Source organism: Podarcis raffonei, chromosome 2 (assembly GCF_027172205.1).
Source record: "Podarcis raffonei isolate rPodRaf1 chromosome 2, rPodRaf1.pri, whole genome shotgun sequence".
Classification (NCBI taxonomy): Eukaryota; Metazoa; Chordata; class Lepidosauria; order Squamata; family Lacertidae; genus Podarcis; species Podarcis raffonei.
The window spans coordinates 27,655,606-27,676,493 of record NC_070603.1 but is presented as its reverse complement, the minus strand read 5'-3'; the positions used below and the strand labels follow the sequence as shown (position 1 = coordinate 27,676,493).

Here is a 20,888-nt window from a genome sequence, read left to right as displayed (position 1 = left end):
TGTCATTTTTAGGGAGAGGAAACAAGGGTTTTCGGTATATATTCAGCATTATAGGTCCCCTCATTCACTTCCCAGGGCAGTGGTTATGAATTATTTCCCCATGCTTGCATTGTGTGTGTGTGTGTGTGTGTGTGTGTGTGTGTGTGTTTGCAATGAGTTTATAGGTGCATAGACACACACATGCATTTCCTGTTGCAAATTCACTTGGTTTTTTTTCTCTCTCTCTTCTAGATGAGGGGCTCTGGGACATTCTCATCAAAGACATTCCCAAGGAAGTGACCTCATACACCTTCAGCATGGACATATTGAAGCAAGGTGTCAGCTACGACTTCCGGGTCATTGCTGTCAATGACTACGGCTATGGGACACCCAGCTCTCCCTCCCCATCGGTTTCAGGTAACAGAGGTGAAAGTCAGACACTCCCTCAGGTCAGGGTCACTAAGCCCTGAGCAGAGGCTATAGGAAACAATGTGGGTGGGTGGCCTTTCAGGGAAAGGGTGTCTGATTGCTCCGTGCTGCCTGCTGTCTTGCAGCCCAGAAAGCCAATCCTTTCTATGAGGAGTGGTGGTTCCTGGTGGTCATTGCTCTGGTGGGACTCATCTTCATCCTCCTGCTGGTCTTTGTCCTCATCATCCGAGGGCAGAGCAAGAAGTATGCCAAGAAGTCAGACTCAGGTGGGTGCTGACAACTTCGTATTGAGGCGTTCTTTCCCTCTAATTAAGGCTCCTTCCTTTGAGAGTATTGAATACAAACACGGTGGAGAGATTTCAATAGCTGTATCCCATGTGGAGCACAATAGTGAATAGGTAGCAGGAAGCGACACTGTACATTCTACTGGTCCAACATCCTTAGATTTGCTCCTTGCTGCCTTCTTAGCTCCAACCAGGAGATGATACTCCTGCCTGCAGCATCCTAGCTACAAACCTCTTCCCCAAGCCAATGGCCCACCCATGAGAATTTCCACCACCTCTTATTGGATGTTATATTCTTTTGTTCTCCTTCCATGACCTGGTCACTAACCCAGCTGGCATGACCAAAGCCCAGGGATTATGAGAACTAGAGTCCAACAACATCTGGAGGGCATCACATCACCAACTACCCCAATCTAAGCTAAGACTCCTGAATTCCCATTACCCAATTAAAATTGTACCAGCTCCCTCCGTCACTTGAGCAGGGTGAGGGAATCTTAAATGCAAAGCCTAGCTTTAAGGGTTCTTCAGCTGACTGGGATTTACCCTAAGAATCCCCTCTCTAGTGCCTGCATGTGGTATGTTGGGAGTGGGGTGGGGTGTGGAGTCAGTGACCTTGTTGACGCCACTCCAAGCTGACACTTAAAATAAATGGTTTCGTGTCCCAGCCACCGCCACAGGCAACTGCAGAGGTCACCAGGGCAAGGGAACGCGACTGTGTTTGCTTTGCTCTAATTGTGAGGAAAATCTGAGCTTTCCTCTTAAATAAGCGAAATGGATGGGAGAAGTGAGTTTGTGTGGGGTGACATCTTTGGGAACAATGGCTTGCAACGATTGTTTGCAAGTCACTTTCCTTGTATGGGTGCACACAGCTGCAGGGAAAGAAGCTTCTGTGTCATCACGCGTGTAGCAGTTTTCAAACACATCTGCATGTGGCAAAAACCATTTTCATGCAATATGGTGCTCACAAGGGGTCCCCCGCTCCCCCCCCCCACAACCTTGAAGCACTATGTAGAAAAACTGATGTTTTGAATTGGCCCTTAATCTACAGCCTTAGAGATATACAAAGTCATTTTTTAACACACTGGACCATGTGTCCAAAATATCATCTACTCTTGACTGGCAGGGGCTCTCTGAGGTCTCAGGCTGGAGCTTTTGTTGTCAGGAGTTGCCAGGACTTGAATCTGGGAACTTATGCATACAAAGCATAAGCTTTTCCACTGAGCTATGATCTCTCCCCACCTATGGTCCCACCCCAGAGGCCTTCAGAGAGGACAGGGAGGGTGTGCGGCAAAGGCATAAAATGACTTTTACTTGGATGGGAAGAATGCATTTATTTCTTTATTTTAACCCTGCTCTTCAGCTGAAAAATTCTGTCACATCAGCTTACAATAAGATGCTCCCTGCACTCAAGCTCAGGAAAGGAAAGGCGATTGAGGAGGAGGGGTAAAACAAACACAGGCACAAGTTCTTGGCTACAAAGTTCTTATATGTGTTCATTCTGGCAGGGAGGGATGTAGCAAGCTCTTGCTAGAGGCTCCTTCTCTGGCTGGTGGATGGAGCCATGGATTCCTGTTTCCATGATGTTCTTCCAGGGAGGCAGGAAGGGAAGCCACCCAGCAGCCCTTGGTCTCCTGGCCAAAGGCCAAGGCCCAGAGGGTGCTTCCCCTCTGCTCTGCAGCCTCTCTGCAACTAACCTCTTAGAAAGCTCTTCTCAGTGCTTGAAACCAAGAGCATATGAACTGCTTCTTCAGTTCAAGCAAATTCTTAACTCACTTTAGCTCCTGTACTGTTCCCACGGAAGATCTCAAAGAGGAAGATAGTCAAGGAACAGTATGTGGATTTTCCCAGAGGTACAGTACAAGATGTGCTTAAAGTGTGTGTGTGTGTGTGTGTGTGTGTGTGTGTGTGTGTGTACACAATGTGGGAGAGTAAGCTTTGCTCCCCTAAAATTACCCTTACAGGAACACCTAATGATCTGTCCCTTTGATGTACTTGGCATAGCCTCAAAAGGCTGTACCTAGCAGTTTATAGAGGTGGAAGCTGGGCACTCCACATCACTTATTCACCCAAAGGATTTTTGTGCCCCCTTTTTGTTTCCACGCCATCATTTTTAAATCCTCGGATGGCACCCCCTAAATAAAGTCAGGAAAGCTTGAAACAAGCCATTGAGCTTTGTTCTCTCTGGGGCGAGAATTTGGCCGCTGTCTCTTAGCCGCTAAGGAATCCTAAGATGATGACGTCTTCTGTCCCCTTGGCTTCCCCCTCACCCCTAGGGAGCAACTCCAAGTCAAATGCCCTTGGCCACGGTGAGATGGTTAGCCTGGACGAGAGCAGCTTTCCTGCTCTGGAGCTGAACAACCGGCGACTGTCCGTGAAAAATTCCTTCTGCAGGAAGAACGGAATCTACACAAGGTACCAGAGGCTATGCCTGTATAGTCGCAGAAAGGATTTGGTGCGGGGAGAGGGACCGAATTTGGGAAGGGCAGTTCTGCTCTCCTGCACTAAACACTTTCCCTTTCTGAACGGAATCTCAGAGCTTCCATGTCTCTCCCGAGGTCCCCGCCAAGACCCAGCCCCGGCTCCCTGCACTACTCGGATGAGGACGTCACCAAATACAACGACCTCATCCCAGCGGAGAGCAGCAGCCTCACGGAGAAGCCCTCGGAAATCTCTGACTCGCAGGTGAGCCAAACGAAAAGGCTGGCAGTGGAGACATTTTTGGTTGAACTAGATCGAGGAGTACTAAGTTTGTTGAGGGATTGCAGCTGCAGAGATAATAATAATAATAATAATAATAATAATAATAATAATAATAATTTATACCCCACCCATCTGGCTGGGTTTCCCCAGCACTCTGGGCGGCTTCCAACCGAATATTAAAAACAATACAGTGTCAGACAGGTATGGAGCGCCTCCAGCATAGACCAAGACTTCTTGGAATGGTGAGAGGTTTAGAAGGGCTCCAACTTCCTGTATGCGTATGTCATACATTTAAAGCACATGGCTTACCCCAAAGAATCCTACAAAAGTGTAGTTAACCCCCTCAGAGATCTACAGTTCCCCAGCCTCCTTAACAAACTACTGCTCCCAGGATTATTTGGGGAAATTGTATGCTTAGAGTGCACTTTAAATATATGGTGAACACAGAGCCAGAATCACTGAGAAAACATGGGCTTTGCAAGAAGTGTGCATAGCACAAGAGATGCTGCCATGTGACAAAATGACATTGTCGGGTCGCTTTGTCCATAGGAGGCCTCTGTACAAGATCTTTCACTTCACGGAGCTGTCAGAAATTACAAGATTCTGATTACGTTTGCTGCTAGAAGTACCAGGGGTTCCAGGATCAGAAACAGCTTATCAGAAAAATGGGGAGAAAGAGGCCGGGGGTGGGGGAGAAATGAGTTCTCAGAAAGCTAGGTGGCAAGAGGTGGTGGATATCTATCTAAAATGAAAGAACACAGAAAATTTGCTAGAGTGGGGCCTATGCACACTAGGATCTACAATGGACCAACAAAAACCAGCCTTTTCTTTTTCTGGAGCCAATCATCAGAAAAACAAGTGGCAAGGGTGGTTTTCTTCTCCTTCCTTGTTTTTGCAAACTTGATAGCTGTTGGGCTGGGATCCACCACAGTTATTTCCCAACCACAGGGCTCCACCCCAGGCCTTGTACAGATATTAGAGTTTCCCATTTCAAGAGCTGGCAGCTGCCACACTTGTGTGTGTGGTGGTGATACCAAATCCAAATTAAAAGATGCCATTTATTTCTCTATGACAGTGACGGAGGTGGGTGGGAAAGGGACATGGGGGGGGCAGAGAGGGCTGTTAAAAGAATTTATGGGCCACAAACAAATGCAAGTCAGGCTCCTATCTTGAGATTTAAATGGGGGGGTTGTTATCCTGTCAGTGGGGTGAAGTAGGAGCACCCTATTAAAAAGGTTTTGCTTGTTTTTTAAAGCCTGCTGTTTCCACATTGCCTAGGCCTTTACCAATGTGCTCTGCTTACCCTCTTCTCTTCAAGTTTGTGACTGTGAGTACTGGAGGAGTTTTGCAAAGCAGGAAGGAAAATACAGTGGTACCTCGGGTTACATACGCTTCAGGTTACATATGCTTCAGGTTACATACGCTTCAAGTTACAGACTCCGCTAACCCAGAAATACAGTGATACCTCGGGTTAAGTACTTAATTTGTTCCGGAGGTCCATACTTAACCTGAAACTGTTCTTAACCTGAAGCACCACTTTAGCTAATGGGGCCTCCTGCTGCTGCCGTGCTGCCGGAGCACAATTTCTGTTCTCATCCTGAAGCAAAGTTCTTAACCTGAAGCACTATTTCTGGGTTAGCGGAGTCTGTAACCTGAAGCGTCTGTAACCTGAAGCGTATGTAACCCGAGGTACCACTGTAGTACCTCGGGTTAAGAACTTTGCTTCAGGATGAGAACAGAAATTGTGCTCAGGCAGCGCGGCGGCAGCAGGAGACCCCATTATCTATTGTGGTGCTTCAGTTTAAGAACAGTTTCAGGTTAAGAACGGACCTCCGGAATGAATTAAGTACTTAACCCGAGGTACCACTGTACGTCCCCCCTTGACAAATTGCAGAGTGAATTCTCTGAGCAAAGAAACTACCCATGTCCTCAGTCCTGGTTGATTCAACTTACTACACAGCCAACCCGCCTGAGGCAAATCTGGTGTCTGATCCCTCTACCTCCTTCTGGAGAATGAGGTGGTGATCAGAGGCACCAGCTGGGTGCTAGTAAGGGAGAAGCAGGCAGACATCTGCCCCCCAAAAGTCAGGAGTGGGACACATTCAGCTTGTTGCAGCCAGGCCTTTCTTCCCCTTGCCCTGTTGCCAATAGCAACAGGCACTAGCAGTTCTGAGGCTGACAGGAGTTGGCAACCCTGCCAGGCTATAACAAAATGGCTCCTTTGTCCTCTCCTTAGAAACAGAAGCCTGGCCAAGTGGCCGGGGCACCCTTGGTGCAATTAGGCAGGCGGAGGAATTGCTGCCATGGCGATGTGTCCATGTCGCTAATACAGCTAGGTGCAAATTTCTCCAGGACTGATCATAGGCCCCTGACATAAGAGGGCATGAGGCATGGTTTGTACCCAGCCAGTGCCCAACAGAAGGCTGCAGAACAGCTGGGTGTTCTGTAGCTCTGTCAGCAGCCACTGCAAACGGTTGCTCCTCAGAGCTGTCGTGCCGGGCACTCGGATTTCCACAATGCTGCCATGTACCATATGTCCAGCCCAGCAAAGGATTTCATTAATATCTGAGATTTGTAGCTGGACTCGCAGGCAGCTCTTCCAGCAGTCGTAACGAAAGATTCAGGGGGGCCAGGTGGAGCTACTTTAAAATCGGGCTGTTTCCCAAAAAACAAGAGTCGCCTTTTAATCCAGAGTAAATGTGTTGATGTGAATGAAGATCCTGGCATTCTGTGGTATTGCAAATGCTGCGTGATGTTGGAGGGGGTAGTGAATGAGGCCCTGGGATATCTGGGTTTCCCAGAGCATCCCACTGTATCACAGGTGGCAAACCTTCCAGATGTTGGTACTCTACCTCCCATCTGCCTCAGCCGGCATGCGAATAATGAGATTATGGGAGTTGTAGGCCAGGAACATCTGGAGTTCACCATCCCTGCCTGATATACAAGGTGACTGTGAATTGGAATTCACCTATTTTGTCCAAGTGTGATCCTAAAGTTAAGCATATATGAAACTTGGGTTTCCAGAACATGTAAAAGAGTAGAGAGGTGGGGCATCTGAGGCCTAGATATGCTCAGAGACCTAGTTTTCATCCTTTCTGTGTATGCATCTGGCCTTGCTGCTTTATATTGTACCCTTCCTGTCTCTGAAACAATGACCCATCATACTTCTTCTGCCGTCCCCCCACTTTGGAGATGTGTAGCACACAGCTTTCGTTTCCCTCACATGGGCCTAGTGGAGCCCCCTTCTTTCTCTCAGCAACTTCCTCCACCTCGTGGGTCCCCCCCTTCCTCCACCACCACCCCTTGAACCGGTGGAATGAGTACTTCTGAGGAACGGCTAAGAGCTGAACTGAGCTGAAAGGTGCCACTTGATCTCTTCCCTGGCTTGGCTGTGGATTCTCATGAATGGTCTCTATTGTGCTTCTGCAAATGGAGAAGCTGAATTCAATTAGGGAGAGCAGAGGGAAAGTTGAAGGGAGGAAAATGAGCCAAGTCTGCCCTGTCCTGGCCAGTCCCCCCCCCCCCACCTCCTTCCCTCTACAATTTTTTTTAACCAGATGTTCCCATAGATGGAATACTTGGTTACTGGCCGATTACTTTTGGAAGTAGAAAAAGAACGTGTTGCTATAGTGGCTTGAGTTGCTGCACTAGGGATTTTAAAGCCCACCATAATTTCAGGAGTTCCTGAAATCTTAAATTGTCAAGCAAAGGGCATGTAAACCTCTCATTTATTTATTTTTAATGATGAAACTTTCCCATTATATTGAGTGATGTGAGCTGTAAATGCTGTGTAAAGGAAGTCTTAAAAGTGGAGCATGAGGATGAAGAGAGAACCAAGAAACTAACTGCAGGTTATCATCGTGATTTGGCTCATTTCAGCCTCTAAGACTGGCAGTAGAGTTACCGTATGTATCACAGGTGGCAAACCTTCCAGATGTTGGCATCCCCAAACTCGGCCCTCCAGCTGTTTTGGAACTACAACTCCCATCATCCCTAGCTAACAGGACCAGTGGTCAGGGATGATGGGAATTGTAGTCCCAAAGGGCTGAGTTTGGGGGTGCCTGCTGTAAAGAATACGGCTGCCATGATGCTCTCCTAAATTGATTTGCATCATTACTTATCTCCTGTTAAAAGAAATAAGCTAGAGATTGCCCTTTTTGCTGGGCCAGTTCTTCCTTACTGTTCCTGCTTCTCTCATCTCTTCCACTCCTCCCCACTTTTTCCGCTGTCCTCACATTGATCCACAGCCTGTTTATATTGCAGATAATCCCAAAACATGGAACAATGATTGTATCCCCCTCATTTCTGGGAAAGAGAATGCAGAAAGCAAAAAAAGCAGTTTCCTCTTAGTACGGTAACCAAATGACAGAACGCAATGTGTTCATTTAGGATAGTCAGCTTAATCAAAATTGTTTGCAAATTAATCGCACGCAGCCCTATAATCAGTTAAAACAAGATGAATTTCATCTTTCCTAAATTTAATTGTCAATAACTTTTAGATATATTGAGGGAAGTATACTGGCAATCTAATTTAAAAGGAGCTGCCCCTCATTAGAAGGAAAGTCTGTCTCTCATATTTCCCTTTTCATTCCCCATTAAGGTAACGTTGCGGCTAATATAACAAAAAAGGAAACAACTGTGCCTTTCATGCACAGCACCGGGTATAGGGCGGCATACTGCTACTAATGATAATAATATTAGTAATAATCATAGTGTTGATGAATCCCTGCTGTTTGAGACCAAAAAAATGCTGAGGAGAGAGAGTGGATTGCATCAGGTAACCATCTTCTCTGGCTGTGTTTTTCTTATGGAACTAGAAATCTTCCATATATATCATAATCCACTAAAATACTGTGAGGCTTCCCACTGGGAAAACAAGTTGCTAGTCTATGTAGATGGGCCCTTGGGTAGGGTTACCAGATGTTCCCGGATTTGCAAATCTGTCCCCAGACAAATTCCGTCTCCAGAATGTCCCCAGATTTGCAAATTGTCCCCTGGAAACGTGGCAACGGCAGCCTCAGCAGCCCGGAGCCAGCCTGGTACTGCAGTTGGCTCTGGCTGGCTTCAGGAGCTGCTCGCTGCTGTGGCATCCGCCATTTTTCCTCACTGGAAGTCCCCATATGATGTGGTTTGTTCCACTGCCAAAGGGGAACTGGGGACGTCTGGCACTACAGATCTCCTGCCCCCTTCCCCCTTTGTTTTGACTGATTGAGCGAGGCTCGGGAGTTGAGGGCGGCCGGCCGTTGCCCAGTTTTTAAAAAACTCGACGCATTTATGTTTCACAAGAAAGAAGGGTTTTGCACCTTGCCTGGCAGAGAAACCGCGCGCCTTGCGTCCCTCATGGGCAACGGCCACCCACGGCTCCCAAGCCTCCCCCAGTCTGTCAAAACAAAAGGGAAAGGGGGCAGGAGATCAGGGAAGGATTGGGAGTCATGGGTGGGCGGTGCACCATTGCCCAGATTTTTAAAAACTCTGCACATTTATGTTTCACAGGGTGTGAAAGAAGGGCTTTGCACCTTTATACAATATGCATGTGTTCCTAGGCCCAGGGTCTTTTGCCTCACCATCCCCACTACTGACTCCCTGTTGCTACCCAGCTTCAAAAAATAAATAAAAAAGTGTCCCCAGTTTCATTGAAAAAAATCTGGTAACCATACCCTTGGGTCTAATCCGGCGGATCTCTTCTAATGCTCCTCTTCTCTTTCCCTTTCCCTCCACAGGGAAGTGACAGTGAGTACGAAGTGGATCAGAACCAACAGAAAGCCCATTCTTTCGTCAACCATTATATCAGCGACCCAACTTATTACAACTCATGGAGGCGCCAGCAAAAGGGCATCTCCCGGGCTCAGGCCTACAGTTATACAGAGAGTGACTCCGGAGACCCTGACCACTGCCCAATGTCCAACAGCACCAGCACCCAACAGGGCAGCCTCTTCCGACCCAAACCCAGTAGGACTCCAACCCCACAAACCCCAGTCAACCCTCCCAGCCAGCAGAGCACCCTTTACCGACCCCCCAGTAGCCTTGCCCCAGGGTCCAGAGCCCCTATTGCTGGGTTTTCTTCTTTTGTTTGACATTTCTAAAAGAGAGAAGAAAAAAGAGAAGAAAATATGGATAAAGAAGAACAAAATAATGGATATAATAATAATAATAACAATAATGAAGAACATTTCGGGTCCAGAATTATTATTATTTTCAGAGGCAATGAGAAGATCATGTGGGAGACAATCAGTCATAGTTGAGTTTGGAATCATTGACTGCTGCTGCTTCTAGTATTGCACAGTGCTCTTCAAAGGAACTACCTGTTTGCAAACATACACCTGGAGCAGGACAGGAGATGTGCCTGTTTTCAGGCCTAGAGTTGAAGGAAGGAAGAAAGGCAACAGGGTAAAAGATTGGGAGCCCCAAAGCTAAGACAATGTTTGGTGTTGCAGACCACCTTCTTGCAGATCAACGTTCTAGGCAGGCAAAGAAGTAGGGAATTGATGTTTTTCAGAATAGTCTCTCTGGGTTTGATTTTGATTTTTGATTTTTGTTCACCAACCAAAGCTCGGAGGGGAACGGGTTAGGGCTCCACAAGCTGTAAATATGAGCCACTTGGACTGCTGCAGCCAGTGCTCCAAGGAGCTCAGTGGCAGCACCTAGTAGCGTGCTGTCCATAGGAACATGTTCTCAGTAACTAGCAACTGGCCAATGAGAGAGAGGCAGACTCAAGAAGACCCACCCACTGCGATGTCATGATGGTTCTTTGGGGGAGCGGCAACAAATGCCGAAGAGGAATCCCAGTCTCTGAAGCTATCTTGAATGGACTATAGAGGATTAGGCTGGGCGACCACCACCTATGTTCAGACCAGCTTTGCCTCCACTTTGCTCTTCCACTCACCTCTGGAACAGAAGTTAGCCGAGCTGATAAGCGCTGACCAGAGACAGTGTGGTTTCTTTTTATGCATTTTGGTTTGAGGATAGGAGAGTACGTTTGAGAATCCTTGGGTGGAAGCTGTAGAATTCAAAGGAATCAATGCATTGTCACTTGGCAGGAAAGAGATGCTGTCCGTATCAGCTCGGTGGAAAGCGCTCTCCCCCTGGCTTGGTCGGAGAGCTGAGCACCTGCAGCCAAACCAAGCCACGAGGCAGAATCCATCCCACATGGTTGGATAGTCTCTCAGCGCCCTGATTTCTTCTCAGTTCCCCTTTTTCCCCATTCACTTCATTGGACAGGGAGAGGGCAAGGGGGAAGCCCCCATCTAATCTAAGTGCAATTCGAGGGGGCGTTCAGGGAAAAGGAGATAAACTTGATATAATATAAATGCTGCACAGCCCCTTGGTTCTGGCTTTAGAATGGACAACCTCAAGAGGCTGAACTGATGCCTCATTGCAGCGTTTTCTCTCCTCCTCCTGGCATCAAAACTAAACTTTCTCCTTAGTTCCATAGAAAAGGAAAGTTTGTCCCCAATTCCCCTTTTATATAGGTTTTTATTATTATTATTATTCACAGCACACAAACATTTAAGGTGGGGAGAGGGAATGGGAACAGAGTGGGGAGTGTTGAGGAAGTGATGCATTGAAAGTGATTGTCTATCCCTCTCCCTGTCTCTCTTTGTTTTGCTATCTTTTTGAATTCTATTTTAGCACAAGGGTTATGGGGGAGGCAGGTGGGAAATTATGTTTGTTTCTTTTTGGCCTAGCAGAATTCACACATGCACACACACATACACACACACAGAGTGCCTACTGAGCCCCAAGATCTGCGGTGGCCATCTCCCCCAACCCCCACAACCGAGTTGTGGGCTAGAGCAGGGCTGGGGGTCCTGTTGCCCTCCCAATGTTGTTGGTCTACAGCTCCCCTTCGGCCTCAGGCCCAGTATGGCCCAGTGATCGGGGATGATGGGAGTTCGAGTAGTCCAGCAACACTGGAGTGCTACAGGTTCCCACTCGCCAGGATAGAGCAGACAGCAAGCTCAGGAACAGTGGCTGAGCAGGTAGGGGAGAGAGGAAAAAAGAAAATATGAGCATTATGCTCTAGCTGGGTTACCTTCTTTCCTGGAAGTACTAGGGATATAGCTATTTCCATTATAACCCCTTCACCCCATGCCTTTATTTGCACATTGTTTTCAAAGCCTGGTTTACAAAGAATTGAGCCTGGCACATAGGGTCCTTTTAATAAAGAATCAAAATGCAAATCATACAGTTTGTGGGGTTGTTTTGTTTGCTCGTTGTTTCTACTCTCCTTCTTACAAGAGTGATCTTGTCATGATTTAACAGTTGATTTGTGGAGTACACTCTCTTCAACAGGAATGGTTGCAAACCGTTGGAGCTGTCAGCCCAAAGGAGCAAGCCATGAAGTTGTTTGATGATTACGGTAGAAGCATCTTTGGGCTGTCGTTTGATGCCATATGAGTCGGCGGCCTAACTTAATTCAAAAGAAGGTCAAACAAGCTCATGACAGTATACTTATACCACTAATAGTATTAATGACAGGCAGATCAGCCATTCCCTCAACTCATGTCTGTCCACCCCTGAACCTCTCTATGCTTTCTCAAAGCTTTGATTGAACAGAGCTGTACCACTTGCCATGTCCTTCCTTAGCGCATCTACCAGAGACATTGGGCTAGATGAATTTAATTTTGAACTAATTTCAATACTTGCACAGTCTCTTTCAGGACTGTGGAAAAACTAATAAAAATACAGCCTTGAGTTTTAAGCAAACCAAGGCAGTTGTCTGCTGAGAATATGAAGCAATAGCTTGGAGAGGTCTGGGATATGCATGGCTTGCAACAAGCCATATATCCATATTGATCATTACTTAATTCCCCATGACAGCTAGCAGAACAGGACCTTAAATCTGTTCTGTTTTCTGCAAGCAAATGTGTGCTTTGTTTTCATGGACTGGTATATTTAGAGAAGGCACCAGAACCAACGTATCTCAATTCCCTGCACAATTAAAAATCTAAAAGAGCTGAGAGATGACGACACCCACCGACTTTATTATCACTCATGCTTAGTACCTTGATGTTTTAATGAGATAATTTCCAGGTGGATTTCCAATATACCATAAAGAGTGTAAAGTTATTGCATTGAATCAAAGGTATCTTTCCTCAAGGTTACAACTTCTGTTGTGGAGAAATTTCAACAAACGCATTCACCATCTGTATTTTTTCATGGATGGTTTCCTAGTACCACTCTTCTGTTATCAGTCCTGTGAATATCCATTTCCCTCACAGTTAAAAGGGGTGGAGAGCATTTGTCAAGTACCAAAGGGAAGTAGCAATGCTGATGGGGCAAGGACCCATGCCATTCTGGTGACCCAACATGGTCACATAAGGATCAAGGCTAATGGAATTCAAAATCAAGAGAACAAGGTCAAAATATTTTAGCATGGCTCACTGTATATTGTAGCTCAGCAGTGGGGAATTTTCAGTCTGTGGGCCCAATTAGGCCATGCCCACTTGCCCTACACTTGACATCATACATAATGTCAGGTGTGGGGCCGGTAAAGACTTAGCTGGACCAAAATAGCTCAGGCGGTAGAGCAGCAAACTCTTGATCTCAGTGTTGCGGGTTCAAGCCCCACATTGGGCAAAAGATTCCTGCATTGGGGGGGGGGGGTATCTAGATGACCCTTCTATGAAAAGGAGCATTACAAGTGTGATAGTACAGTGGTTCCCTGCACCAGTATGTTCCTGTGAAGACAGGAGCATATTGACCAAACAATGTCCTTATCAAAGTGTGTGAGAGGATCTTTCAGTCAATGCCCCTTAGCCACAAAATGTGCATACCACTGAGAGTCTTCTTTTAGAGATTGGTGGTTAACTACAGGGCCGGATGAGTACATCCATTTGGTCCACTGCCAAAGAGGAGTGAGCTGGAGTTGTTGCTGAGAGTACCCTGACTACTAAGCAACTGTAACTGTATGTCAATATCGGCTTGTAGTGCAGAATCACTTGAGCGTGGGAAAACCTTCTTTTTAATGTCTTTGTAGTTAAGTTTTTAGTGGCTGGAGATAAAGGAAAAATGATGTCAGGCAACTTCTGAAGGGTCAAATGCCTCCAGTTCAAGCCTGGGATCTTGGTAGCTGTGAAATCAGAGAGTAACTACACTGACAGTCATGACTCTGGCCAAGCAGGCCATTATATTTTGGGGAAAGATGGAGGAGAAGTCATAGAGAGCAGGGATGAGGTACCTGTGGCCCTCTGGATGCCATTGGATTTAAACTCCCATCACAATAAGAACGCAAGTAGAGACATGCTGGATGAGACCAAAGGCCTATCTTGCTAAGTATCCTGTTCTCACAGTGGCCGTAGTCAACCAGGGGCCACATTGGCTTGGGCTGATGAGAGCTGGAAACCAATGGCATCTGGAGTGTGGCAAGTCCCCCCTCCTCTGCCACAGATGCTGCACTTCTGCGTGTGAGAATAGACACAAGTGTGCATGGGTGTAACCGCTGCCCCACCGTTAAGTAAGTAAATAAAAATACTTAACTAAAAGTAGACATATTCAGAATATTTGAAATTGAAATGCTCAATGAGGTCACTTGTACCGTGGAGCAGTCATTCAGTACCTAAGGCAATGGTGGCCAAACTTGGCCCTCTGATGTTTTTGGACTACAACTCCCATCATCCCTAGCTAACAGGACCAGTGGTCAAGGATGATGGGAATTGTAGTCCCAAAACAGCTGGAGGGCCAAGTTTGGCCACCACTGCCTAGAAACTTGCTGTAACATAAGTTTGAGAACTAAAGTACCACTGTATATAGAAATGAGCAAACCAGTGATATTTTAAGGAGCAGGCTAGCAGGCGGGGCCCATTACTTACATCAAAGGAGCCTACACAAAACAAAACACTGTTGCTGTAGGTAGGTTTTATTTTATTTGTTTTTAATCTTATATTTTGGAAATGTACAGACAGGGTTTTTTCCCTTTAAATTCTTTGGGGGGCCCCAAGAGAGTGGGGCCCTAAGCTATAGCTTGTTTAGCTTATACGTAAATCCGGCACTGCGAGTCATGGCTTGATCTCTACAGCAGAGGTTCCCCAATTCCTTGGACCACCGGTGGTCGTCCACACGCTTTCTGCTGTTGTTGGTCCTCCAAAGAGCAGCAGCAACAGCTCCCTCCTAAGAAGCCTGGGCTTCGTTGAGGCGGGAGAGGGGAGCTCCTCGTCCGGCCTCCCTCCTCAGCTGCTACCAGTGCAACGCCCCTTAGCTCCTTCGGGGCCTTTCAGCTGCAATAGCCACAAGAGGCAGGGAGCTAGCGAGCTCGTCGAGAAGGACGCCACTTTCTGGCGGCCTTTCCCGCGCTTTCTCCTCCATGTTTGCGTCTGCGTGCCAAGGTCTTTTCCAGTCACGGCGCGCCAGGCGAGCGCTTGCTTGGTCCAGGCTGCTTTTCCTTTCCCACCCTCCCTCAACTGCTGCCGAGCCCCTCTTAATGCCTTCCAAGTTTCCTTTGCCCCCCACCCCTCCATTTAAATACTTCCGCGCCCTCCCCGTTTGAAGCAGAAGTCTCTTGTTTTCCTTCAACAGCCATCCTGGACGGCTGGCATCGTCGAGGCCACCAGGTAAGGTCAAAGCCAGGCTGCGGATCCGCGAGGTTTGCTTGCAAGAAGCTGCCGAGCCGAGGCTGCAACTTTCTGCACTTCTACCATTGGTTTTGGCGGGGGTGGGGGGATTGCTTGTGAGTAAATAGGCAGGGTGAGGTTTGGGGAGAAAGGGTAAAGGGGCAGAACAGGAAATGAGGGATTTGGATCGATAAAGGAGATCGCGGCATCTGTGGAAAGCTTTGAGCACAAGCCTTGTCAGCCTATTCCCTCCCAACCCTCCCTTAAACAGATGACTTGCCTTTTGCAACCAATCCTACCTACACACACAAATCCCTCAGTAAATTCCCTCAATTTCTTGTTCCATGCATCCAGTGCCAGATTTATGTATAAGCTAAACAAGCTATAGCTTAGGGCCCCACTCTCTTGGGCCCCCCAAAAAAATTTAAAGGAAAAAAATATATAAGATAAAAAACAAATAAAATAAAACCTACATACAGCAACAGTGTTTTGTGTTGTGTAGGCTCCTATGATGTAAGTAATGGGCCCCGCCTGCTAGCCTGCTCCCTAAAATATTCAACACAAAAAACAGCAACAATTTGTTATCGACAAAGGACAGCTGGACATATAAAGGGCCCCATTACCTTCAGTAGCTTAGGGCCTCATCAAACCTAAATCCAGCCCTGCATGTATCCATTGCATTATATATATGTGTGTGTATGTTGTTGCATCTTTTATTTTTTATCTATTGCATTACAATTTCAATTCAAAATTGTAATGTAATAAAATTCAATTGAAAATCATACAGCATCTAGCACAGTGCATTGAAATTTTCAACAAAAGGCAGAAGAACCATTAAGTGGTCCCTCAAGAGTCCCAGCAATTTTCAAGTGATCCATTAGGTGGTTGTGTGGAGTAGTTTAGGAACCCCTGTTCTAGAAGGTTAATGGATGGCTTTCATGTGTGAACAAGCCATCAGATACTGAACAGGTGGAACATTCGTGTTTCCTTAGACACATGGGGTTTCAATGGAATCAATCCATACATTCATACACAGAAATCATGTGCATGTGTGAACCAGCCCATATATGAGTTTTCTCTGACATAGTATTGTTTGGTTATACTTTGTGAGCAGCAGAAGTTGCCCTCTTGATAACTCCACACACACACTCAGATGGGAAACTCAGGAAATAAATTCCCAGAAATAGAAGTTAAAACTCATCTGCTTACTCAAGCAATGGGTGGAGAAAGCCCAACTCAGCTGGCTGTCTTGTATTTTCACTTGTGTAGCCCCCCATCTTCTTCTTACTGGTGTAAAAAAGGGCTATATTAATAAAGCTAATTCCATACATTATAGGGCACAGCCCTCTATTCTAATATCTGCCCCATCATTAAGCACCAGCATTATTAGCAAGAGGTTATTGAAAGGGGAAAGTGGCCAGCTGGCACCCTGCAGACTAGGATTTAATTAACCATTTATGTGAGGATGGGGCCTCTTGCTTGGATAATGTGGCTGCTCACTTGAAAGGGATTAACTCAGAGCCAGGGAATAGGTAATAAAGGCTTCTCTTGAGCAGCTGCCTTGGTGACTGGTAATTTAATTGGCGAGTCTGAAACCCATTAAAGAGAGGAGCATTGAAAAGCAGGGCGGAAGGGTCAGGGACACCCCGTCCTTGGGAAAGGGTCAAAGCCAAGGGAAGACCTTGACCTGCTCTAAGGGAGGAAGTTCCCAGAGCTAGAAATGTAGATTTAAGAAGGGTGTGTGTGACTGTAGGTGAAGAAACAGCATGGAAGTTGTCGGCAGTGGGGTCAAGAAGATGCTTGCAGGCAGTGGTAACTGGTGCCTATTGGGACTTGTAGGGTGAAAGCTGGAGGTGTCCACAGTAGGTAGAGCCAGAGCCAAAAACAGGCACAGCCAACTAATTCTATTTTTGCCCCCCCCCCCCTCCTGAGTTCTACAGCAGCAACATTGAGACTGAGAAGCAAAAAGTGCCGGCTAGTGCCACCCCCAGACTACTTGTAGCGCCTAGTTTAGGCAATCCTGTCCAGCTGTGTTGATGTGTTTCAACCTTAGCGTTTTTTATATTTATTGTAAACTGCTTAGAAGTTTTACTACCATCGAGCAGTATGTAAATTGTGCTACGTAAGCAAGTAATTTTTGCCTTAATAGAGACCAGCCTCTCCTGCTTTTGCAGGTACTGCAGGTTTTGGTGGAAGGGCCTTAGCCTTCCTCTACTTAACCCCACCCACTTAACATCATTCCTCTCCCACCTGTGGCTCAGCTCCTGTGTTCAAGTGGCCCCTTTCTTTCCTGGTTGCCTTAGTTAAGCCCTGTTACATGGAAGCCAAAGCAGATGCAAAACACAAGTGAGCAGCTGCGGTTCTTAATAAAGGGAGAGTGCTGGTTGAGCATCTGTTGATGTTCACAGTGGGGAGCAGAGATTTCTCAAAGCCTTTTCGCCTGTGTCTTGGCCATACTGGGCATTATAGGAGAAGTGGAGAACACTCTTCCCTCCAGATTTTGTTGGATTCGACCTTCCATCAGCCCCAGCTCCAATGGTCAGGGTCAGCATGATGGAGAAATATAGTGCAAAAACTTATAGAGGGCCACAGGTTCCCCAGCCCTGTGGGTGTTGTCAATTCTCTTCTTCCCTCAAGGATTATTCTTAAAATGTTTCTCCAGTGTTTCTTCTTATTGCTTTTAAACTGCTTGAAACCATTTTCCTGCCAGCTGCCATTTTATTACCTTTTTAGTATTGTGTTGTAGCATTTTAAATAGAAGTTCAGTATGCCCAAAGACTTTAGTGTATATTGGGGGGGGGGCTATGTAAAATATGTGAACATGTGCAAAACAGTAGTTCATCTATAATTTCTGGTGTATTAATACCATATGGCGCGCGCACACCCACACACATACACACGGCTTGCTTGTGAAGGAGTGGCCCTTTTGCGTTTCAAAACCCCACAGACATTTGCATGGTGGATAAACATGCACATCTACCCCAGTTTGCATTTCACAGAATCACAGAGTCGGAAGGGAAACTGAGGATCATCTAGTCCAGGGGTAGTCAACCTTTTTATACCTACTGCCCACTAATGCCTCTTTCTTGATGGTAAAATTTCCTTACCATCCACCAGTGCTCAATGGAAGGAAGGTTCAGCTTGTGCCGTAGAACCCCCTACCGCCCACCTAGAATCCTAAAACGCCCACTAGTGGGCGGTAGGGACCAGGTTGACAGCCCCATATCTATTCCTACCCCCTGCAATGCAGGAATAGGCAGCTGTCCCAAATGGGGATTGAACCTGCAACCTTGGCATTATTAGCACCACGCTCTAACCAACTGAGCTATCCACATGTCCCACTTCATTTCTAGACCACTATAAGGGAATTGTATCCTTAAGTGGTTTCCCCCTCCCCAATGTAGGAGGTATCTGTGAGAATGAAACAGAGACCAGCTTTTGAAACAAAAGAGTCATACATGTGCCACAGACCATGCCTTACTGTGGCTGGGAAGCAGGGCTGTGGAGGAATGTTAATGCCCACAGCTCTCTGATTCATGCCATAAATAGTAAATGTGTCAGACAGAGTCATAGGTATTGATGCTTCAGTTTTTCTTGTGTTACGGGGCTTAGCAAATGGAATTAGATTGCGGGGCCTTTCTTCCTGATCCTGCTAGGAAGCACACACACACAGAGACACACACACACAAACCCTTTCCTTCAACATACACACATCCCAGATGCTGGGTGGAAGATTTTGTTGCCTGCTGCTGCTGCTGCTCCAACCCCAAGGATTAACCTCCATAGGAAGAGCTTGGAATGGGGGAGGGGGAAAGGATGGAGGAGAAAAGGCAATTCTGAGCCCACCAGGAGGCCATGCAAAGCCTTCCCCTCCCCCCCCCACAGCGGCAGTGCTAAGCATCTTCTGTCTCCATGGCAACATATCTGTGGCTAGCTGCCCATTAGGTTACTTGGCTGTGGGCTTATTTTGCAATATATTATTTTTTTTTATCCCTCCTCCATTTGCTTGGAGATTTATGCTCTTTCCCAGCTTTTAGAAACAGGATTTCAGTTCTCCCCTCTCCACCCCCCCTTTTTTTTAGCCCACATTTTTTGTACTGACACATATGGAGAGCACATGTTTTCCCAAAGCCACAGCTCTCTGTTTGAGATGGGAAGGCGGATAGAACAAACCTCCCAGCCTTCATGAGGAAAAGTTGCTGATGCGGTGGCAAATGTTTGAGAGTCAGCTCTCTCTCACACACACACATACCCATGCTGTTGGGAATATGGCATTCAAAATGGAGGCCACAAGAATGTGAGGAAGAGCTCAAGGGGTAACGTGCTAAATTAGAGAGATGAAGCAACAGAGAAATTGAAAACTGGTGGAGAAAGGCAAGGCAAGCTTGAGTACATCAGCAGAGGGGGCAAGAGCACATTTCTACAAGGCATGCTAAATGACCACTGCTTTAATTGATTCACAGCCATGAACCACCAAGGTCTCCTTCAGTGTCTTTTTTCTCTCGATGACTTGTATTCATGAAAGCATTGGTTTGCTTATATGCAATGCCAATTGCAGTCCAAAACGGTCTGTGCCTGCAACTGTTTTGGGGCAGACATTCTGCTATGTTTCAAAGCAGTGGATGGCCCATAAAGGTAAAGGTAAAGGACCCCTGACAGTTAAGTCCAGTCGTGAACGACTCTGGGGTTGCAGCGCTCATCTCGCTTTACTGGCCGAGGGAGCCAGCGTTTGTCCGCAGACAGGTTTTCCAGGTCATGTGGCCAGCATGACTAAGCCGCTTCTGGTGAAACCAGAGCAGCGCACGGAAACACTGGGAGCCAGTGCGGTGTAGTGGTTGACTCGTAATCTGGTGAACCGGGTTCGCATCCCCGCTCCTCCACATGCAGCTGCTGGGTGACCTTGGGCTAGTCACACTTCTCTGAAGTCTCTCAGCCTCACTCACCTCACAGAGTGTTTGTTGTGGGGGAGGAAGGGAAAGGAGAATGTTAGCCGCTTTGAGACTCCTTAGGGTAGTGATAAAGCGGGATATCAAATCCAAACTCTTCTTCCACCTTCCCGCCGGAGTGGTACCTATTTATCTACTTGCACTTTGACATGCTTTCAAACTGCTAGGTTGGCAGGAGGCATGGCCCATAGCTTCCTACTTAAACCCTGTAGTTTTTCATACCACAAATGTTCTGCGGGGGGTGGGGGGCTGTCCCGCTTTTGTTGCCCTATATAGCACAAGAATGTCCCTCCAGATGGCGATAATGCCGAGCGTTGCCGAACAACTAAAAAGAAGCAGAAAGATGTGCGGGCAGTCCAGTACAACTAAATCATTATCATTATTATTGTGTTAATAACTTGTTGCTGAATACACCCACAAAAAAAGTCCTAAGGGGCCCTGATAAAGTTGTGAAAATAAACAGAAGCCAATCACATTTTCAAAGCCTCTGCACTTTACAGATTACACCACTTCCCCTACACAGCAATTGAGTTCCATTTAGCAATGTTATAACGTGTCCCTTAGCTCTGCTTGGCAGAATACATTTCTCCAAGTTAAGCATAAGAGTGGAAATGGGATGGGATCCCAGAATGCAACAGACACATTTTTTGTATCGCTTTAGAGAGGACAAGCAAGGACACACTCAGAGGGGAAGCCACAGACCTATGGAATAATTAATAAGCACGTTTTGGCTCTGTGCGTATGCTTGTTATTATGAGAGGTGGAATGTTTTCCAAGCATGATTGTGAGCAACTGCAGCGAAGAAGCAATTACATTACATGTTCCATGGACTCTCCAACAAAGCCCTGCACTCTAGCCTCTTCACTATGATGAAGCAGCATCAAATTCATCAGACATGTCACATAATTTCCATTGTCACCAGCTAGAGTAAACTGGTCTGCACCTAGGGCTGTTGAGAAACATCAAGCCCAAGCTTAGACAGTGAACAGGTATAGCCAGTG

The 20,888-nt window shown here is 46.6% G+C and overlaps 2 protein-coding genes across 8 annotated transcripts in view; both read left to right on the top strand.

The window, feature by feature from the left end:
* Window positions 1-11,575, top strand: part of SDK2 (sidekick cell adhesion molecule 2) — a 336,114-nt gene extending 324,539 nt beyond the window's left edge. For 3 of the 7 annotated variants that reach the window (XM_053375441.1, XM_053375440.1, XM_053375446.1), the window contains 6 exons: window positions 232-396; window positions 534-674; window positions 2,471-2,542; window positions 2,966-3,104; window positions 3,227-3,374; window positions 9,113-11,575. In XM_053375441.1, the coding sequence (XP_053231416.1) occupies window positions 232-396; window positions 534-674; window positions 2,471-2,542; window positions 2,966-3,104; window positions 3,227-3,374; window positions 9,113-9,466 (1,019 nt within the window). In that variant the 3' untranslated portion in view covers window positions 9,467-11,575. The remainder of the gene's footprint in view (window positions 1-231; window positions 397-533; window positions 675-2,470; window positions 2,543-2,965; window positions 3,105-3,226; window positions 3,375-9,112) is intronic. The other 4 variants (XM_053375445.1, XM_053375444.1, XM_053375442.1 and 1 more) reach the window with 3 other exon arrangements.
* A 3,172-nt stretch (window positions 11,576-14,747) lies between these two features.
* CDC42EP4 (CDC42 effector protein 4) overlaps window positions 14,748-20,888 on the top strand; it is a 45,437-nt gene continuing 39,296 nt past the window's right edge. The window contains exon 1 of the mRNA XM_053375436.1: window positions 14,748-14,941. The gene's annotated coding sequence lies outside the window, so the exon portion shown is untranslated. The remainder of the gene's footprint in view (window positions 14,942-20,888) is intronic.